The sequence below is a fragment of the Ananas comosus genome, linkage group 17, assembly GCF_001540865.1.
Source record: "Ananas comosus cultivar F153 linkage group 17, ASM154086v1, whole genome shotgun sequence".
In the NCBI taxonomy this organism is placed as follows: domain Eukaryota; kingdom Viridiplantae; phylum Streptophyta; class Magnoliopsida; order Poales; family Bromeliaceae; genus Ananas; species Ananas comosus.
In genome coordinates, this window is record NC_033637.1 from 3,248,061 (window position 1) to 3,267,843 (window position 19,783).

A 19,783-nucleotide genomic window follows, 5' to 3' on the forward strand; every position below is an offset into this window, starting at 1 on the left:
TAGTTATTGAATTTGAGATCTTAAATATCAGTCAGACAATCACCAAATATTTTGCCACTAACTAGCTATGGCNTTTTTTTTTTTTTATAGGACTATGAGTTTTTTTTTGAGAGAAAAATAATATGTTACCCGTTTCGTTTATTTTTTAAAAAATAAACTTATTTCTAAAATTTCTACGAGTTCTATACTTCTACTTTATTTCTGATTCAATGGTAACAACTCCAACGGAGCATTTGGTTAAAAAAGTATATGAATAAAGTTTCTACGGGAAACAAAGTTAACACTCGGAGCTATTTAAAGCAGATGCTATAGTATGAAACTTCTCATTTGGCGTAAAAAAGAATAAGAAAAAAATCACTGAAACTGTACTAATAATGTATTTTATAATAATAATACTCCTGTATATATATTTATATACATATATATCTCACTGTATCTGGTACTCTTTTACTCTGTTCATGCCACGTGGTGTTGTGGATTTCGCAGTGTATCGGTTCCACCTCGCAAATGCAGCAGTGCCACGCATCTTGTCAACAGGGGAGTGACATGTAACCGTTATACGGAAGAGCTTCTTCTTTTTATTTATTTATTTCCTTTTCCGCTTCTCCAGTGTCAGGAGGCGGCAGCCGGAACCGCGGCTTTATCGGGGGCAACGAAGTCCACGTGGCCACATCTCGTTGACGCACCACTTCCTTATCCCTTAAAAAAAAAAAAAAAAACACAGTTATTATATTACTATTATTATATTTTCAACTAATAAAATAATTCCCATTAAATTTATCCATCAGATCATATGATTAATAGAAAAATATTTTTACTGTACTTTCTCTTAAAAGGAGAGATATGATTATTTGTTACTGATAACATAGTGTAAGTATGATATAATAGACTTTCTCCTTATCGCTTTTTCTCGCACGTGCCCCCGTGTAATCTTCTTCCATTGGCTTGGCTCGGCTCGGCTAGATGATTGGCTTAACATAAAAAACTATAGAATTTAGCTCACTTAAAGAGCAAACTCACAAATTATATTATAATCTGAGTAATTAACTAACGTAATTGGCTAAAATTTTAATAATTGATACTTACAATTTTAAACTTGAAACCTAATATTTTATATTTTTAATTGAGTTTGTTTTTTAAAAAATAAATAAAATGAGCAGCATGTCGTTGTACTTTTTAAAAATATTATAATTTATTAACTTAAAACGATAATTTTATTTTGATAGATTTTAGTTAAAATAAAATGTGCGGTCAAATCGAAGCTATTATAAAATAATAGCTTAGTGTATTTTTTTAAATGAACAAAAATATAGTTTTTTACAAATAGCATGATTTAAATTTTATGTGGGCAAAATAATTTTTCTCAACATTGAGGGCGGAATTTGTAATGACCATGGCCATCTGGTAATGACTGGTAAGACGAATGGTATTGTGGATAGGCGGCAAAATTGATTCGTGCAGTGCCAAAATCGCTCCTAGCTATACTTCCCTCAAATTTCTTTTTTTACTTTTTATTTTGAGTCATCCAAATTAGTAGTGACTAGTTATTATCTGTTAATTATTATAATTTTATTTGCAAAAAATTAATTACAATTAATTTTTAGAATCATTGATTTGATAATATTTGAAATTTTCTTGATCGGTTAGGAAAAAAAGAGATATTTATTGCATTTTAAAATATAAAGAAAAACTATAAAAGTTAAGTATTGCTTCAATCTATTTATTGATTGCCGAAATTTTTTGTGAAACAACCGTTGTACTCTAAAAGTTTAAGCTGTTAGAGAACAGTGTTTAAATATCTTTATATTTAACACTCCCCCTCACGTCTGGGCTCGAGACTTTTCCATGTTAAACATTTTTATATTTAACACTCCCCCTCACGTCTGGGCTCGAGACTTTTAATCGGCCCATGACGTGGGCTTGAATTAAATGGGAGGAAATTAATATGCTAGGAGCCTAGGACCTCCTGCTCTGATACCATGTGAAACAACCGTTGTACTCTAAAAGCTTAAGTTGTTAGAGAACAGTGTTTTAAACATTTTTATATTTAACACTCCCCCTCACGTCTGGGCTCGAGACTTTTTAATCGGCCCATGACGTGGGCTTGAATTAAATGGGAGGAAATTAATATGCTAGGAGCCTAGGACCTCCTGCTCTGATACCATGTGAAACAACCGTTGTACTCTAAAAGCTTAAGTTGTTAGAGAACAGTGTTTTAAACATTTTTATATTTAACACTCCCCCTCACGTCTGGGCTCGAGACTTTTTAATCGGCCCATAACGTAAGCTTTTAGAGTATAACGGTTGTTTCACATGGTATCAGAGCAGGATGTCCTGAGTTCAAGTCACGCCAGGCTCTTAACATATTAATTTCCTCCCATTTAATTCAAGCCCACGTCATGGGCCGATTAAAAATTTCGAGCCCAACGTGAGGGGGAGTGTTAAATATAAAAATATTTAAAAATACCGTTATCTAACAGCTTAAGCTTTTAGAGTACAACGGTTGTTTCACATTTTTTTTTTTTAATGTTTTGATGTTTTACCGTCACATTCTGAATTACAGTGAAAGTCTAAATTACGCCAACAGGCTATATCACACTTATAAAATTATATATAAGATATCTGATCAAAATAGCTATATAGTTGATAAGTTTGCTTGACGAAAAAAGTTTATTAGATTATTTGATGAAGCTTGAGGGATGTAAAATTTATTCTCTCACTCTTTCTTATCTCTTTCTTTCTCTTTCTCTCTCTCTCTCTCTTTCTCTCTCTTTTCCTTTTTTTGACCTAGATAAAATGTAAGGTTAGTGCAGAAAGATGACGGTGATATGACATAAAAACCAAAAGGAACTGAAGAAACCTGTGAAGCCCTTTACTATCTATTGGTAGGTATAAATCACTTCAGGCCATCTGTTGGCCTGCTTTTACTTGATTGATGATTTGAGAACTTAGATATGAGGAGATGATTCAGAATCCTCCTCCTGTTTCCTCTACCTGCTTCTGCATTTGACCATATAGTCTCTGAATTTGTTAAATAATATAAAGTTGCTGTTTACCTCCAATAATTTGAATCATTAATGAATGACGTTTTTTAATTTAGATGTTTTGATAAATTAAGATGTGAAAATTAATAATAATAGAAAATTGCGGGATTCATATTCAAAATTTTTGCATTTTAATACTGCATGCATTAAATAAAACAAAAGAATTATACCTTACATTCAATAATTTAAGCTATTAGAACCGGCGGTTTCTATTATGAGTAACAACACATATTTTCAACAAATTTTATTTTTTTTAAAAAAGTTTGTAGCATACCGCTATTCTCTTTAAAAAATTTAAGCTAACAAAAGTGATAAATTTAATTTATGTATCCAATACATAAGTATCGCAAAATTAATTTTGCATTGAAGTGGACAATTCCTACTCATTACTCACAAAATTAATCATCTACCAGTAATGAGGGCTACATCCCCTCCAATATATTTTTGGAATGAAAAGGATGAACACGTCCGAAGGGTATGGAAAGGGCTCGGAGCCATTGCCTACGAAAATCCCCGGGGCTAAGTTTTAGTGCGGTGTCAGATGATCAGAACCGTCCACAAAAGCAAAGGGTGCATGCGGCATGCCTAGCTAGTGGGCTATTTGCATTAGCTACGTTGCCTTCGGTTCTGTACTTTGGCCTACACAATCCGTCCCCGCCGGCCTCGGCGGAGCCTTTTCCAACTTTTGAACTGCTCCGAATGATAAAAAAAACAGTCGGACAAAACAGGAGAACCGCGCCTCCAGCTGGTGTGGAACGTACTGTCTGGAATACCTCGGCACCTTCCTTCCATCCACTACAACAAAAATAATCTACAGCGATATTTTTAAATATAGGTATATATCAAAAAAGTGCTGCTAACTAAAATTATCGATACTTTTAAAAAATGTTGCTATATGTGGGGTCGCTAGGTATATAGTGACAGTTAAAGAGTATCGCTATAACCTAAAAAAGTGCTGCTAATTTATCAACACTTATTTAAGCATTTAACAACCGCCGAAACTCTATCTCATTGGCTGCGGTGGCGGAGGAGGACGACAGGAAAGGCTCTTCGTCTAGAATTTCAGTGGATTGAGTGAAGAGAGAAGAAAAGATGACAATTGATTTTTCTTTTTTTTTTTCTTTTCTGTTTGTAATCGGGTCAAATGGACTGGGTGTGGTGGTTGAGTAAAGTAATCTTTTATTTTTGGTTGGATTGGACTTTATATTTAGGCATTAGCAGATATTTTTTTAAATTTTAGCATAAATAAGACACTTACTCAAAAGTGTCCCAAACATGTGTCCCTATAATCTAATTCTGTTGTAGTGATCGACTTTTACTTTCTGCACAGCTGATGAAAAACCAGTATTCAAGAAAGATATACAATTCAATTACATATTTGCAAGTTAGTTCTTATTCAGTTCGAAATGAGCTCGAGATCAATAGCTCGTTTAATAAACGAACGCAAACACGAGATGAGGAACATGAGCTCAGATCGGCTCGTCTCCCGTTCGGCTCGAATTTACAATATATATACATACATTAAAAATTTTGACTATTTGAATTTTTGGGCAACCCAAATCATTAGAGTAAGATTTTAAATTTCTACCCTTCTTCTAACTTTTCACCTACGAGTAACGCTAACAATTTAAAACTTAAATATTTGCACGGATTATTGTCTTGGTGCATTTGATTAGAGCTCCTGGTTTGGTGAAATCACTTGTGCGGTCACATTGCCAGAGCATTTTGCAAGCATCGATCTATAAGCTGCTTTTGATTTGGATGTAAATAAAATTAACTTGTTGAAACAAGTTAAAGCACGCCAATGGTGCATTGATAAAAACTAGCTAATTTTAGATAATTTACTATTTGTTAATGTTCTAGACCAACCAAGGTTTGAAAGCTTATCTGAACAATACTTCTGAGAGACTCCATTTATCGTCAATAATCATAGAGTTTTTTTTTTTTTAATCATATTAGGGTTTTACTCATCGCCAAATAGAAAGGTCTTACTATAGAGTATAATTTAAACCGAAAGCAAATAAAAATAAGCACAAACATGAGGGCATAAATCCCATGTTCAATCTTGTATAGTACAAAATAACCGATACATTTACAATCTTGCGGGATATCCTTTTTTAAAAAATATTTATACTTCTCTCGTATAGAAAAAAATTTTAAAATGTGGCAATAATTTTGTATTATCTATATCTCAAATTTAGTCATGGAGTTTGCTGTCACCATATATATTACTATATCTCAAACTAATTAAATTTAGTCATTAAATTTATACATTCCATCATATTTTTTTATAAAAAAATTATTATATATTTTTTTCTAATAAAAAAATTTGTTTAGGATATATAGTAATAAGGAGTGCCACTGAACTTTTACTGCAGCCGTGTAAACTGATCAGGTGAGCCACGAGACGACCTGACAACAATATTAACACCCCGAGCCGCAGAGCGTAAGCCGAGCCATACCTCCACTCTCGAGTCTAAAGAGCAGTAAATTGTCCAAAATACCCCTCCGGCCAGGGTGTGCACCTGGGCTGGGCCCCACTCCCCGTCACTTCTCTCTTCTTTATTATTGCCAATTTATTATATTCAGTATATCTTATTTATTTCCACCCCTGTGTATTTCACCCGAGGTACCTTAACCCCACCCCCTCACTCCACGCTCCCCACTATAAATTATCTCCCTCCCCTCCCCCCGTTCTCTGGCGCTCTCCCTTTTCAAGTTTCCCCAGATAGAACGAAGAGAGAGAGAGAGAGAGAGAGAGAGAGACAAAGAGAGAGGACGAGAGAAGAGGGGATCGGAGGAGATCTCGAGATCAATGGCGGTGTTGCGATCGGCGACGATCGCCGTCGTCGTCGGCGGGGGCGGCGGCGGCGGCGGTGGAGGTGGCGGAGCGGTGGCTGCGGCGAGGGGGAGGTATCAGCAGCAGGTGTGGCCGGTGGACTACGAGGCGGAGGTGTCGCAGCGGCTGGTGGAGGCGGCGGCGCGCGGCGACGCGAAGGCGGCGGCGGAGTGCCTCGCCGACGCCGCCGTGGACGTGAACTACGCCGGCGCCGTGTGGCTCCGCTCGCGCCGCGTCGAGGTGGCGCTCCGCGAGGAGGCCCCCGACGAGGTCCTCGTCGAGTACGAGGAGATCCGCACCGACGCGTCCCCGCTCTTCCTCGCCGCGCACGCCGGGGACCTCGCCCTCGTCCGCACCTTGCTGGTACGCCACCTCCTCCTCACTACCCACCCCTCTCCCTGTTTATCGCGCTTTCGATCGACTTTGGGTCTCTTCTTCAATCGGTAACAGCGGTATTTCGATTTCGATCTCGGTTTTGATAGTTTAAGCAAATTTGATTTGAATTTCGATTTCGTAGAATGCTTCATTTCCGGGTTCGCGCTATTTGATCTCAAAATCGTTTGAAATCTCCAGGAATTAGGGCTTGTGGGGCTCCGTCCGTACGTTACATCTCGATTGCTTCCCTCCATTTAATTTCGAATTTTCTAGTCATCGTATATATTACGAAGCGTTTACGATATACATTTTTCCTTTCTAAAAATAGCGAGTCATAGCATACGCAAGCTCAGATTGAGTGTTTCCGAGTCTCGTACGTTTCGCAGGATATCCCTGCCGTTACGAAACACCCAAAATTTGCAGGTGCGACTCTACTACGGATTTTGTTAAAATAGTGTAATGAGTAGTATGATCTTAAAAATATATATATATACATACGTATATTCTAATTTAAAAAATTTTCGTTTAACACCGTGGATTCGGAGAGATCAATGAGTTGCTCCTTCCTTATCGAGTTGTGAGATCACAGCCGTTGGTTATCCCGATCATCATCCTTTGAACGGCTAAGATTCGCTCAAGGCGCTTAAGATTGGGTAGCGCGTAGTGGGGTTTATGTATAGAAGGTTACTCGATACTCCACCTCGTTACATCTGAAAAAAAAAAAAGCACACCCCATTCTCCCATCCTTTTCTCCTTGTTTTAAGCCGTCGCGTAGCAGCGAGGCCGTACGAGTGAGACCTCCCCTTCCCTGCTACAAATGGTCCCCTAATCCCTCTGTAACCTAATAATTAAGACCGACTCGTTTCTTTAACTCTTTCAATTAATTAGCTTTGAGGTGGGTTTTGGTCCTTTTGGACCATTTTGTGAGTAGATGGTCTTAGTGATCCTATCCATAGAGGAAGTAGCTAGGTGCCAAGTGGATTCTTATGTAGTTATCTATATGCATAAAAACCTCTTGAATAAGAATATTAGCCTCATGTTCAATATAAATTAAGTAGTTCTGATTTTGTCAAAAACACTTGATAATCTAGTCTATCTAGTCGAATGCTTAGTAGATTGTTTAATTAATAGCATAGATTTCTAGCAGTCCATGTATGATTTGTGTTAGTATCTAAAAGAATCTTGTTAGCAAGGCCGTCGGCAGCCACAGTGATTCACTAGTGTTCGCTTGCCTCCAACTTGTCACAATAATCACCAGTTTATTATGTTGCGCATTTTTTATAAAGTTGTATATTTTTTTTTAAAAAAAAAAAATATAATAGATAGTATGCATGCTTTTTGTTTTTTTTTTTCTCTTGACAAAATGAAAACGGTGAGTTGCAACAGTCAAAGCATCTCAATCAATCGATTTCACTTCCACCGGATACTACGATCATCAGTTACAACCAGGAATCCCAATCAATCAATTCTGCTAGATACTATGCTCGATCGCTGTTACGGCGGCATCTCAGCTACTAGTATTGGTTGTCACAATTAGCCAATTTGAACTGCCACTGTCACAAACACCATTGCCAGCGACAGTTCTTCCCTATCGCGCTGTAGATTATAGCATCCTCGGCAATTCTCAGTGGCCACCATTGCTAGCCAATGCTGTACATGGATCGGTCACATTTGTTGCCTAGGATAACTTGATTACGACCATTAGTTGAGGGGTGTTTGTGAAAAAAAAAAAAATTAGTGTGGAGCTTCCCAACGACGTCTTGTAAGTCATAAGAGGCTTTTAATTTACTGTTATGTCCTTTGTCCAAAAGTTATAATTTTTTTTTTTAATAAATTTTAAATGAAGATAAAATTAATACATAACAGTAAATTGGAGGTATGTCAATGAGACTTCATTGAAGATCCACCCATTGAAGTTTCATTCGAATTTTGTACTAATGCAGATTGATTTTAGGCTAAAAGGGCTAACTGAAGCATTTTCCATCTATAAATAAGCTAATGGAATAATAAATGGAACCCAATTTTTTATGTAAGTTCTTTGACCCCCATTTTAATTTTGTCCATTACTTATCCACTGTACATATGGGAGGTGTAAGAACTCGGAAAGACTGGGCGAATATTTGGTTATTTGTAGAAGCCGTGAGGAGACACTGGAATGGGATCACGCGAATTGCCCATATGGAGCATTAAATGCCCAATTTAATTTTTATGTATTTAGCACCATGAAGTAAATGCTCTTTTTCTATCACGGTTCTCCACTGCTGGGACCTCGTACCTCCATTCTTAGTCAAATCTCAACTTATTATTTACAACTTGTAATGCCGCTTTCCGCATCTCTTGTGGCCCTTGCTTGCCATCTCGACCGTCCTTTCCCTAAATAAAATGGCGCCCCGACCGTCCTTTCTCATCTTATTATTGTAAATTGGTATCTTCCTAGATCTAGTTCCACCATTTATTGCTTCGTACTAGAAGTTATGTGATTCGAGTGCCTATTCCAAGACCTAAAAGAAAAAAAAAAGAAAAAGAAAAAGGGGAGAATAAAGCTAAACTAAAAAAAATTAAAGAATGATAAAAAATATTATAATTTTCTTTGCCTTCTCAAGCAATAAATGGTGGAACTAGATCTAGGAAGATACCAATTTACAATAATAAGATGAGAAAGGACGGTCGGGGCGCCATTTTATTTAGGGAAAGGNAAAAAAAAAGAAAAAGAAAAAGGGGAGAATAAAGCTAAACTAAAAAAAATTAAAGAATGATAAAAAATATTATAATTTTCTTTGCCTTCTCAAGCAATTGGAAATAAGTTTTTTCTAGGAAATTGACTTTTGTCAGTGTTAACCTTGATTCTTAGAGCTGCCTTTATATTCACAATTCACGGAAGGTGAAGTGTTAAAGCTAATTTTGAGTTGTTTCCTACGGCACCGCAGATTGATTTTTTTAACAATAGCCAGGTCCCTAGTCTAGATCTTGAAACTATATTTTTCCATTCCTATCTATTTATTTTCACTCGAACATTCCAGTAGGTCTTTTTGGATGATTAAATTGATGATCATTAGGTGACTGATATTCTACTGATGGGACTTGGAAGTACGGAACATGTTTTCACGACCAGCAGAAATTATTGCTGATTTTCTATTTAATTATTTTTGCCCTAGGTTCCATATTTCCCATTAATCTTCAAAAACATCTAATCTATATGTTAATCCGAAATTAGAGTTATGAGTTCTAAATTTGAACAAACAAAATTAACTGCTAGCTGTTTTGGTCGCCAAATAATTTCTGGATATGATAGCTCTAGTTCGAGGATCCGCAAAGATTACTGGACCTCCACCAAATACCAAGCTTGGGCCATGTAACGGACGCTTCTTGTGTACTGTGTAGATGACTCTGGCACCAGCGTGTCATTGTATCTGGTCAGTGATCTCCTAACATCACCGCATTATATGTTCGCCCAGAGAGTTGTTGCAGATGCAACCCAACCATGCCCCCCTGGGTAAATTTGCTTATTCGGGGCTACTGGAACAAAATTAATGCTGCGGAGAGATAACTACAGTTTCGGAAAATGATCCACTCATGAACTTCATCAAGAGCGAGATGGGCACTGATTCATCTTCCTGGGTAGCTAACTGTTGCATGAATAACTTAAGTTTAGGACCATTCAACCCCACAGGCTCTTAAATCGCACCTCTTTTCTTTTAAAAACCCGTTGCCAATATAATTTTTTTTTTAATCATTTCTCATTTGAGCGAAGATTCTTTTTATTTTTTGGGAGATAGATAGTACGCTACTCGTTTTATTTATTTTATCTAGAAATAAATTTAGCGGAAAATATGAATCAATTAGGATTCGAACTTGGAACCTACCAACCACCAAATTTTTTTTCCACCTGCGCTGGGGGCGGTCGGTGGTCCAGAAGATTCTGATTCATGAAATATTGGATATAGCAGTGACTCCAGTAAATGTGGCTCCATTGATGAAGAACCCTCTCTTGATCTACTGTTTGTTTTGTTTGATTTAGTTCCTAGCTACCGTCCGGTGCGGTGTGGATCTTTGTTTGTTTCTCTTTAACATTGTGAGTTGTGAACTGCATGAGTGGCACAGGGGGGATGGATGAGGCGGCACAGAGCGAATGTCCCAAGCCATTGCTACTACGTGGAGGGTTTCCTTCCTTTGTTGCCGAACCGTACGTACGACTAATTTGTCGCTCGCCTGCTTCTTTCGCTCTGCGTTTGCCAGCTGTGAAGTTTGCTGCACAAATGCAAGGAGCCACAAACTTGGCTTGCTTTGTGCCAGCTGTTCTTTCTGAGCCACAGTGAACTCGCCGCCCTGCCTGAAAAATTCAGGAGAAAATGACAAGGCATAAAAACCGACAAGGACTCGATGCCTTCCAATAGCTCTAATGTAATAAGTAAATAATACTCAAATTTTTAAAAAAACTTAATATATCTTTTTCTTTTTTTTTTTTNTATTAACTATTTACTAATTTATAAGAAAAGTATTATTTTTTTAGAGAGATAGGTAGCTTGCTACCTGCTTCGTTTATTTTGTTTAAAAATAAACTTAGCTGGAAATGTGAATCAACTAGGATTCGAATCTGGATCTCGGGTACCAACCACCAAGTCCTTTGCCACTTGTTCTAGGGACGGTCGGTAAAAAAAAAAAAAAAAAAAAACTTTATATATCATTCCTATAGTTTATACTTTTATTTTTATTTTAATACTCTATAGTTTAAAATATATCAATTTAGTGGCCTATGATTTTATTTTTATCTTTGTATTATTGATTCTACTAATTTTTTCATTAAATTAGTGACAAAAATTAAAACTAAAAGGTACTAAAGTGAATATTTGATAAATCTAGATGGAGTATCTGAAGTTATTTTTGTATATAATTTAATGAAATATTAGCGGAGAAGCTGACGAAAGGATAAAAATTAAACTTCAGGATACCAACTTGATACACTTTAAACTGTATGGTACTAAAGTGAGAAAGTGCGAAAGGTATTTGAAGTTTACCCCAAATTTAATAAATGTGTACTAATAAGTTTACTAAGTATAATCCATTTAGGAATAAAGAGCAGGTTTTTGGAAATATTGGTAGAGTTATTTTTATTTAGAGTTAAATCTGGTCACTATATTAAACTGGACAGTAGCATTTAATTCATAGATAGTGATTAGATTTAGCTAACGTAATTTTGTTTTAAAATGAAACGTGGCCAAAGGCAATTAATAGGTGACAAAAATTCAAGTCGTATATTAGCCACAGCTACTCAGCTAGCATGCACTGTGTCATGAGTGCTTCATTATCTAATGTCTAATATACTTCGGCTAAGTCATTGGCTCGAAACCAGTAGAAGTTTTAGTTATTTAATATGCCTGCCCTACGTCTTATTATAAGGTGTAAATTTTTACATAATGTAATTCTGAGATTTAATTTTTTTTTAAAAAATAATTACAAAAATAATAAGATAAATGAGGTAATCTGGACAATCGAGATTCTAGCATGGCTCCTTAATTTTGATATTTTCCATTGATACGTGTTGGCCAACACTCTCACACGGTACAAACGAAGAATCATACAAAAATCTGGATTATGTTTTGCCGTTTGTTAATTTAAATTAGACAGGTGCTGATCGGCTGTGATTTGGTCCACGGTTGCAGGCGTGGGGCGCGGACGTGAACCAGAAGCAGTACCGGGGGTGGGCGACGACGGCGGCGGTGCGGGAAGGGAGGAGGGAGGTGGTGGAGGCGCTGCTGCGGGCGGGGGCGTCGCAGCCGGCGTGCGAGGAGGCCGTGGTGGAGGCCGCCCTGCAGGGCCGCCCCCGCCTCGCCGAGCTCCTCATGTCCTCCGACCTCGTCCATCCCCCCGCCGCGGCCCACGCCCTCGCCTCCGCCGCCGCCCGCGGATTCGTGGACGTGGTGGACGCCCTCATCAAGGTATGCATGCATTTTTTTTCATTGAGCACGTGATTCTACGATTGTTCCATCCAAAGCTCACTTTTTCTTTCCCTACAGATCTAATTATTCTCTGCCTTTTTGTTTTTGCTTAAGAATACAATAAAATTTAATATACTTAAAAATTTTCAGTTGAGGAATTGTTATCCGTAGATATTTGTTGTACAAAATATTCGATATTTCATATCCACCCGAATCCTTTCTGGATCCGAAAGAGATTCAATAAAAAATGAATACTACACGGGTAAAAAAAAAGAAGTACACATTAAAGTTTCGGGTGTAAGTTCAGATACTTTATACTCATAACTGATTTGGATCCGATCCGAACCCGACCTTCTAATGGGTTAGATTTGGAAGAGTTTTCAAATCCGAATTTGTATCCGGTGAAATATCGGATAATAAATAAAAAAATTGGATTAATTACACCAGTAGTCCCCAACCTTCTCACCAATTTTCACTTGAGTTTCCAATCTTTTTTTTTTTTGCAATTGAGTCCCTAACCTTTTGATTTTATTACAATTACGTTTCAACCGTTAAAAAACTGAAACCGTTAAAATTAACGAAATTGCCACGTCAGCGTCTATTTGGCAACCTTTTGTATTTCAATTTAGTTTCCTAAACTTTGCACATTTTTTATTTTAGTCCCTAAAAATAAAACTTCAACATTTTAAATTTAAATTCAAAAATGATATTAAAATTAAAATTTTAAACTAACGAGAAATTAGAATTTTGAATTTGAATTTAAAGTCTAATTAAAATTTTGAATTGAAATTCAAATTTTAAATTTAAATTTTAAATTGAGTCTAAATTTTGAATTCAAACTTAAAATTTTGATTTTGATTTTGCTATTTTAATTTACATTTAAAATGAAAGTTTTGAAACCGAAATTTAAATTTAAAATCATATTCAAAATTTTGATTTTAAATTTTAAATTTGAATTCAAAATTTAAATTTGAATTTAAGATTTGATTTCAATTCTAAATTTGAATTTAAACTTCGAATTCAAATTCACATTTTGAATTTGAAATTTCAAATCGAAGTTTGAAATTAAAGTAGAATTTAGAATTCCAAATGTGAATTTGAATTTAAAATTAAACACAATCGAAATTTGAATTCCAATTTAAATTTGAATCTAAAATTAATATTTAAATTTAATCAAAATTTAAATTTAAAATTTAAATATTAATTTTTTTTTTGAATTTATAAATTTAATGGGTTACACCATTGGTCCTCAACCTTTGCTCTGTTTTTTCAATTTGGTTCCCAACCTTTTTTTTTTTGCAATCCATTGACACAGCGCCACCGTGACGCTGACATGGCGCCTCCGTGGCGCTGACGTGGTGCTGACGTGGCATTTTCCGTCAATTTTTAACAATTATCTAACGGGACTTAATTGAAATGAAATCAAAAGATTAGGGACTTGACTGGAAAAAAAATAAAGGTTGGAGACCAAATTAAAAAACAGTGTAAATGTTAGGGACCGTTAGTGTAATTAACCCTAAAAAAATTTGAAGTTGAGAGCTCAAGGACTTATAAATAAAAGATCTTTGTGGATTTGCATTATAGTGAAATCCCAGTCGCTCTACTATTCTCTTTTTTTTTTACTCAATTTTTTTAACACTATCCGTTATGTTTATTGCTTGAATCTTTTTTTTGAAATAATTTTATTAGACTGGATGCAACTCATTAGAATACGAGTTTTCTATAGTGAAAAATTTATAATATCTATAAATTATTTAATAAAGTTTACCATTTAATAAAGTTTACCAAAACAAATACATACGGATATTTATATTTGATCTAGACTCGATTCTTATCCGATTGGTACCCCATCTTAAGCCGGTAGTGTACAGGTGGTACTATCCAGTCTCGCTCAAATAGTTCCTATGAATATGTTATGAACCTAAGTACTCAGACCCAGACGTGGCTGTAGGATTCAGTATTTAGTCCCATACTGATTTTTGAGTAGCCAAAAATGTTTTCCTTGTATGCCGCTGAGTACCCGTGAAAGTGTTCGCGGAAAGGAGAGATTGGTTGGCATCTCCCCTGACAGGGACGAGAATCTCTGTTAGAAACACACGGTTAAGGCTTCTGCCTTGGCGCGGATCTTTACACATTTTTTCACCTTTTTTTTATGAAAAAGCCTCTAAGAGCAATTTATTAATTCTTGCAAATTCAATGATGAGATGCTATTAATGAAGAGATCTTCAACAGCGACCCCCGCTGTAATAACAGCCAGATTAGCTACCCACATTATCTGTATTCGATTTTTGGTTCCTTAAATTTCTTGACTCTTCTTTGCAGTGTGGAGTTGATCCCAATGCTACAGACCGCATGCTGCTCCGCTCATTGAAGCCAGCGCTGCACACCAACGTCGACTGCACGGCCCTTGTCGCCGCCATCGTCAGCCGGCAGATCGCTGTTGTTCGACTGCTATTGCAGGTGCTGTTTACTGACTGATTTCATTCAACAAGCAAATAAATCTACTTTTCTCTGAATTACTCTCCTTATGTTCGATAAAATGCCGCACAGGCCAGCGTAAGAAAAGACGTCAAAGTCAGCCTCGGTGCATGGTCATGGGACATGGCGACTGGCGAGGAGTTCCGCGTGGGTGCCGGGCTCGCCGAACCCTACAACGTTGCGTGGTGCGCCGTGGAATACTACGAGTCCACTGGCACGATACTTCGAATGCTGCTACAGCACCATCCTGTCAATGCTCTACACTTGGGCCGGACGCTCCTCCACCATGCCATCCTCTGTGCTAACCCGCGCACAGTCCAGACCCTGCTGGCTGCAGGAGCTGATTGCGAATTCCCAGTTAAAACCGTCCGGAAGAACGAGTTCCGCCCGATCCATATGGTAGCTCGCCTTGGACAACCTGCCATCTTGCAACTATTGATTGATAAGGGATGCGAGCTCAATGCGAGAACTGAATCTGGAGACACCGCATTGATGATATCCGCACGGTACAAGCGTGAGGATTGTATAAGAATTCTTGTCTCCGCCGGTGCCGATCTCGGTCTTGTGAACTTTTCCGGTGCCTTTGCGGCTTTGGTTGCTGCTTCTAACCGATGGAGTGTTGGCTTCCAGCGAGCAGTTCTTGGCGCAATTCGTGGAGGGACAATCCCTAAATCGTCTGATCGGTCTGTTTTCTCTCCCCTGATGTTTGCGGCCTGCAGTGGTGATGTGGGAGCACTGGAAGTGCTTTTGATGCAGCCGGAAGTGGACATTGACGAGCAAGACGAAGCTGGGTTCTCGCCTGTCATGGTCGCAGCCAAGGAAGGCCATGTAGATGCCTTCCGCTTCCTTGTGTTCGCGGGTGCGGACGTGGAGCTAAGTAATAAATTAGGGGAAACCGCTATCTCGCTTTCCCAATTGAACAAGGATCGGGATCTTTTTGAGCAGGTGATGCTCGAATTCGCGCTCGAGAAGGGGGCGGCTGGAGGGTTCTACGCTCTTCACTGCGCTGCTCGGCGTGGAGACCTGGCTGCTGTCCGTCTCTTGACGAATAAGGGCTGCGACGTTAACATAATGAACGAAGAAGGATATACGCCGCTGATGTTGGCAGCAAAGGAAGGCCATGGAGAAATATGTGAGCACTTGATCCTATCCGGCGCAAAGTGCGATATCAAGAATCATCGGGGTGAGACGGCCCTTTCTCTTGCGAGGACAAACTCTAAGGCATTCACAAGCGAAGCGGAGCGCGTGATAATGGACGAGCTTTCGAGGGTCTTGGTTTTGCGAGGCGGGAGAGTGAGGAAGCACACGAAGTGCGGGAGGGGATCGCCGCACGATAAGATGTTGAGGATGGTGGGGGCAGCCGGCGTGCTGCGGTGGGGGAAGTCGAGCTGTCGGAATGTGGTGTGCCGAGAGGCGGAGATTGGGGGTAGCTCAGCTTTCCAATGGAACAGGAAGGGGAAGGGGGATGCTTATGATCCCGGGCTTTTTAGGGTGGTGACCACGAAGGGGAGGGAGGTGCATTTCGTGTGCGACGGCGGGGAGGAGGTGGCGGAGCTCTGGGTTAGAGGGATTAGGCTTGTAACAAAAGCAGCATTTGGTAACTAGGGCAGTTAAGGTGCATTTTTTTATTTTTTTTTTTAATTTTCATTTTTAACTTTTTGGCCTTGTAGGAATGGTGTGCTTGTAAGGGGATGGTGATGTAAAGAGGGGAAAGGAAAATATGGTGGTGTTTCGTTGTGAGTGTAGCTGCTGATCTTCATCTCGAAGGCGGGCTTTTGTTTGTGCTCGGGATTATGACTGCTGTATAGCTTGGTTTTTTATGAAAATTTGCTCTGTCAATGGTTTTTTGAGCATTGTTGAGGACGTTTCAAGCATTAATAACTCTCCCGGGCGAGGCTTATACAGTAGATAATTAATGCGCGAGTTGTTCTCACTTTATGCATTGATTTTCTAAGAAAAATTACTGTTAAAATCAAATTGGATTATAAAACAGGTAAAAATGCATTAAGCTTAGAAATCTATGCTTGTTAAAATTCGGGGACCTCAAAATTCATCGAGAATAAATAAAACCCACGTTTAGAAATAATTGCCTGCAACTGATGTACCATACACGTCAAACACCGTATTCTTAAAACTCTATATGAGATGCTTCATAACAGAAACTTCAAAACCAGTTAAATTGAAAGAATCTGTATACAATATTATTCTGTACGCCAGGTGCAGGCAATAATTTGTCGCCCCCCGTTCCTAAATCCTCATTGGATAATCAGATACTTACGGATGAGGCGAGTTCCTATAGACCGAAAATTATCTCCCCCTCTCCCACGCTCTCTCCACTCGCCGGAGCTGCTTCGCCCGCATCGACCTATCTCAAGCCTAACCCCAAACCCCACCCTCATCTCCGCAGACATCAAAATCAACGGCCATGAGCGTCCGACTCGCTCCTCCTCCCCTCGCCAGCGTTCGAACCCCGCCGCAGGAGCCTCCCAACCACCCACTCGTTCTCCCCAAACCCATCACCGTTTCCAGGTCCAATTCCTTTCTCTTTTTCTTTTTTTATTTAAGTTTCATAATTATAGTTATGCGCTGCTGCGAAACAAAAATTGAAATATGAGATGCGATAGAGCACCGAAGAACACAGAGATGGGAACAAGGATTACAACGAAACACTTTGAAATGTTTGGGATGTTGCTTAGGATGTTAAGCTGATCAAACCAAACAGAAACAATCAAAATTTTGAATAGCATGTTGAACCTCTCATCAAGTTAACCTGTGTCGAAATTCGTAAAACCAAGCAAAAGAAGAAAACTGCGGCATGGGATTCTGATAAATCGAATGCATTTATTATATCTTGTGACGATTTTCGTATTATGGTTGCATCTCTTTTTTGGACAGCGCAGTTAACTTCAAAATCTTATTATGTTTCACAACTCTTTGGCCTGTGATGAGATTCAGTAGCATAGTGCATGGCACAAGTAAATAATCTAGCGAAGGTTGATTGATGGTTATCGGAAAACCGAATTTTTTTACCAAACAAAATAAGTTCACTAAGCATGTATGATTGTTTCCGGTTGTTCATGCAGGCTTCACAATAGCAGATTCCCACAACATTTTGTCTGTAAAGCAAGGATGGGTATGTTTTCCTCTGCACCTGTTTTTGTCGTTTCGTTTGCCTCATGTTTGGGATTCTCATGTAACGATATTTATTATGCAGTTGCAGATGAGTTTGGAGTAGCTAGCGCTCGAGGATTTGCAGCGATACCCTCAAGCTTGCTGGCTGCGGAGAGAGAGGAGGCGAAAGCCGTGCTATCTTTGTTCTTGAGAAAACAGGGTTTGAGCAATGCAGTCGCGGCGAGGACTATCAACAAATCCGATTGCTTCATTGACCACCTCATCTCCATGCTCCACACGAAACATAAATCTCGATATCTAGTAGGTTCGAATTCAAACATACGCATTTTTTCTTTAGAGATACCTATGAATATTCCCCGCAAAATCATCCAAGCCGCACTTCATGATCTAATACCATCATTTTATGTTTTATTACGCTTTTGATTTTCAGGAAGAGAGCTTACCACTCTCGAAATCAGAGGCGCACTCGTTCCATACTTAGAAGTCCTTCTAGAAGAACACGGAGACATGCTAGTGGACGTCGTAGAGAACTACCCTAACCCTCCGGGAACCGAAAGATCTATTCCTTCTCCTACTATAATTATATCCGACCCAACCTCGAGGAAGGAAAGAGCGATTACTCGTGTTAGCCAAAGAAACTCTCAAGGTGTCCTCCCCGCACAAGTGCTCTACCTAATGGACCTCGGCATGGACCTCGACCAGATCAAAACCATCGCCCGCAAATTCCCGGCATTTGCTTACTACAGTTTGGACCGTAAAATAAAGCCCGTGGTGGAGCTTCTACTCGATCTTGGCGTGCCGCAATCTGATATCCCCACTATCCTCAACAAAAGGCCTCAGCTTTGCGGAATCAGCTTCTCCGAGAATCTGAAGCCTATGATGGCTTATTTAGAGAGCTTGGGTGTGGACAAGAGCCAGTGGGCCAAAGTCATATACCGGTTCCCCGCATTGCTTACCTACAGCAGACAGAAAGTGAAGGCGACTTTGGATTACCTTGCCGAATTGGGTGTTCCGGAGAAGAATATAGGAAAGATTTTAACGCGCTGCCCCCATATTATAAGTTACAGCGTGGATGACAATCTTAAGCCAACGGCCGAATACTTTCGGTCTTTGGGTGTCAATGTAGCCTCTCTTATACAGAAATGCCCGCAAACATTCGGACTAAGTATCGAGGCGAGCTTGAAGCCAATTACCGAGTTTTTCCTCGGGAGGGGTTATAGCATAGAGGAAGTGGGTACTATGGTTCATAGGTATGGAGCTCTTTACACTTTTAGTTTGGCGGATAACTTGAAACCGAAATGGGCGTTCTTCTTAACGATGGAGTATCCGAGGTCGGAGCTCGTTAAATTTCCCCATTATTTTGGATACAGTTTAGCAGAGAGGATAAAGCCCCGATATAGTCGTATGAGAGAGTGCGGGGTGAGGCTGGTGCTGAACCAGGTATTGTCCGTCTCGGATAGTAAGTTCGAGAGCGCGTTAGAGAAGAAGATGGATAAACTGTTGAAGAAATGATCACGAACTCTATTGGATACGGATGTGTGCATAAAGAGGAGGTTTTCATAGCAAAATATGTGGCATTTCGACTAGAACTCGACAATGTTGTAATTTTGAAGTGCATGTAAAGAAGGTGAAAGCCGAAACGAAGAAGATCAGGAAGATGTTGTTAATTCTTGCACCAGGCTAGGTTGGAATAGCCCATGTCTATTGTAAAATGTTTATATGGGCTATTAACTTGTGTAATGGTTAAATTATTCATGTAGAGATGAAAAGAACTAAATCAGTTACTGATCTTCTCTAGTTTGTAGACATCTTCTTGCTTTAGCTTTCTATGTGCAGCATTCATTTTTAATTTTTATTTTTATTTTTATTTTTCATTGAAATATTTTCTCCTTTGCATCGCAAAGGCTGTTTGTTTGCGTATAAAAGTTGTAGAGATGTCATAAGAGGTTGCCACTTAGATATGCTTTCTCAGCAAAAGC

The 19,783-nt window shown here is 38.8% G+C and overlaps 2 protein-coding genes across 5 annotated transcripts; both read left to right on the plus strand.

The window, feature by feature from the left end:
* LOC109722660 (ankyrin-3) lies at positions 5,735-16,525 on the plus strand. Of its 4 annotated transcripts, none has more exons than XM_020250763.1 (4): positions 5,735-6,246; positions 11,919-12,194; positions 14,517-14,654; positions 14,745-16,525. In XM_020250763.1, exons 1-4 carry the CDS (start codon positions 5,860-5,862, stop codon positions 16,275-16,277), a joined length of 2,334 nt encoding a protein of 777 aa, XP_020106352.1. In that variant the 5' UTR covers positions 5,735-5,859; the 3' UTR covers positions 16,278-16,525. The 4 variants fall into 4 exon arrangements, with proteins under 4 accessions (XP_020106352.1, XP_020106353.1, XP_020106354.1 ...); XM_020250764.1 differs by lacking the exon at positions 5,735-6,246 and adding an exon at positions 10,259-10,441; XM_020250765.1 differs by lacking the exon at positions 5,735-6,246 and adding an exon at positions 11,521-11,655.
* LOC109722662 (transcription termination factor MTERF5, chloroplastic) lies at positions 16,935-19,622 on the plus strand. Its single transcript, XM_020250768.1, has 4 exons — positions 16,935-17,201; positions 17,756-17,805; positions 17,887-18,108; positions 18,235-19,622. Exons 1-4 carry the CDS (start codon positions 17,098-17,100, stop codon positions 19,314-19,316), a joined length of 1,458 nt encoding a protein of 485 aa, XP_020106357.1. The 5' UTR covers positions 16,935-17,097; the 3' UTR covers positions 19,317-19,622.

Bases quoted from the DNA above. Each gene is read 5' to 3' on its own strand.
- LOC109722662 (XM_020250768.1), top strand. From the start codon at position 17,098: ATGAGCGTCCGACTCGCTCCTCCTCCCCTCGCCAGCGTTCGAACCCCG. The intron at 17,806-17,886 runs GTATGTTTTCCT...TTTATTATGCAG, and splicing joins TGTCTGTAAAGCAAGGATGG to TTGCAGATGAGTTTGGAGTA. The intron at 18,109-18,234 runs GTTCGAATTCAA...TTTGATTTTCAG, and splicing joins TAAATCTCGATATCTAGTAG to GAAGAGAGCTTACCACTCTC.
- LOC109722660 (XM_020250763.1), top strand. From the start codon at position 5,860: ATGGCGGTGTTGCGATCGGCGACGATCGCCGTCGTCGTCGGCGGGGGC. The intron at 6,247-11,918 runs GTACGCCACCTC...CCACGGTTGCAG, and splicing joins CCCTCGTCCGCACCTTGCTG to GCGTGGGGCGCGGACGTGAA. The intron at 14,655-14,744 runs GTGCTGTTTACT...AATGCCGCACAG, and splicing joins TTGTTCGACTGCTATTGCAG to GCCAGCGTAAGAAAAGACGT.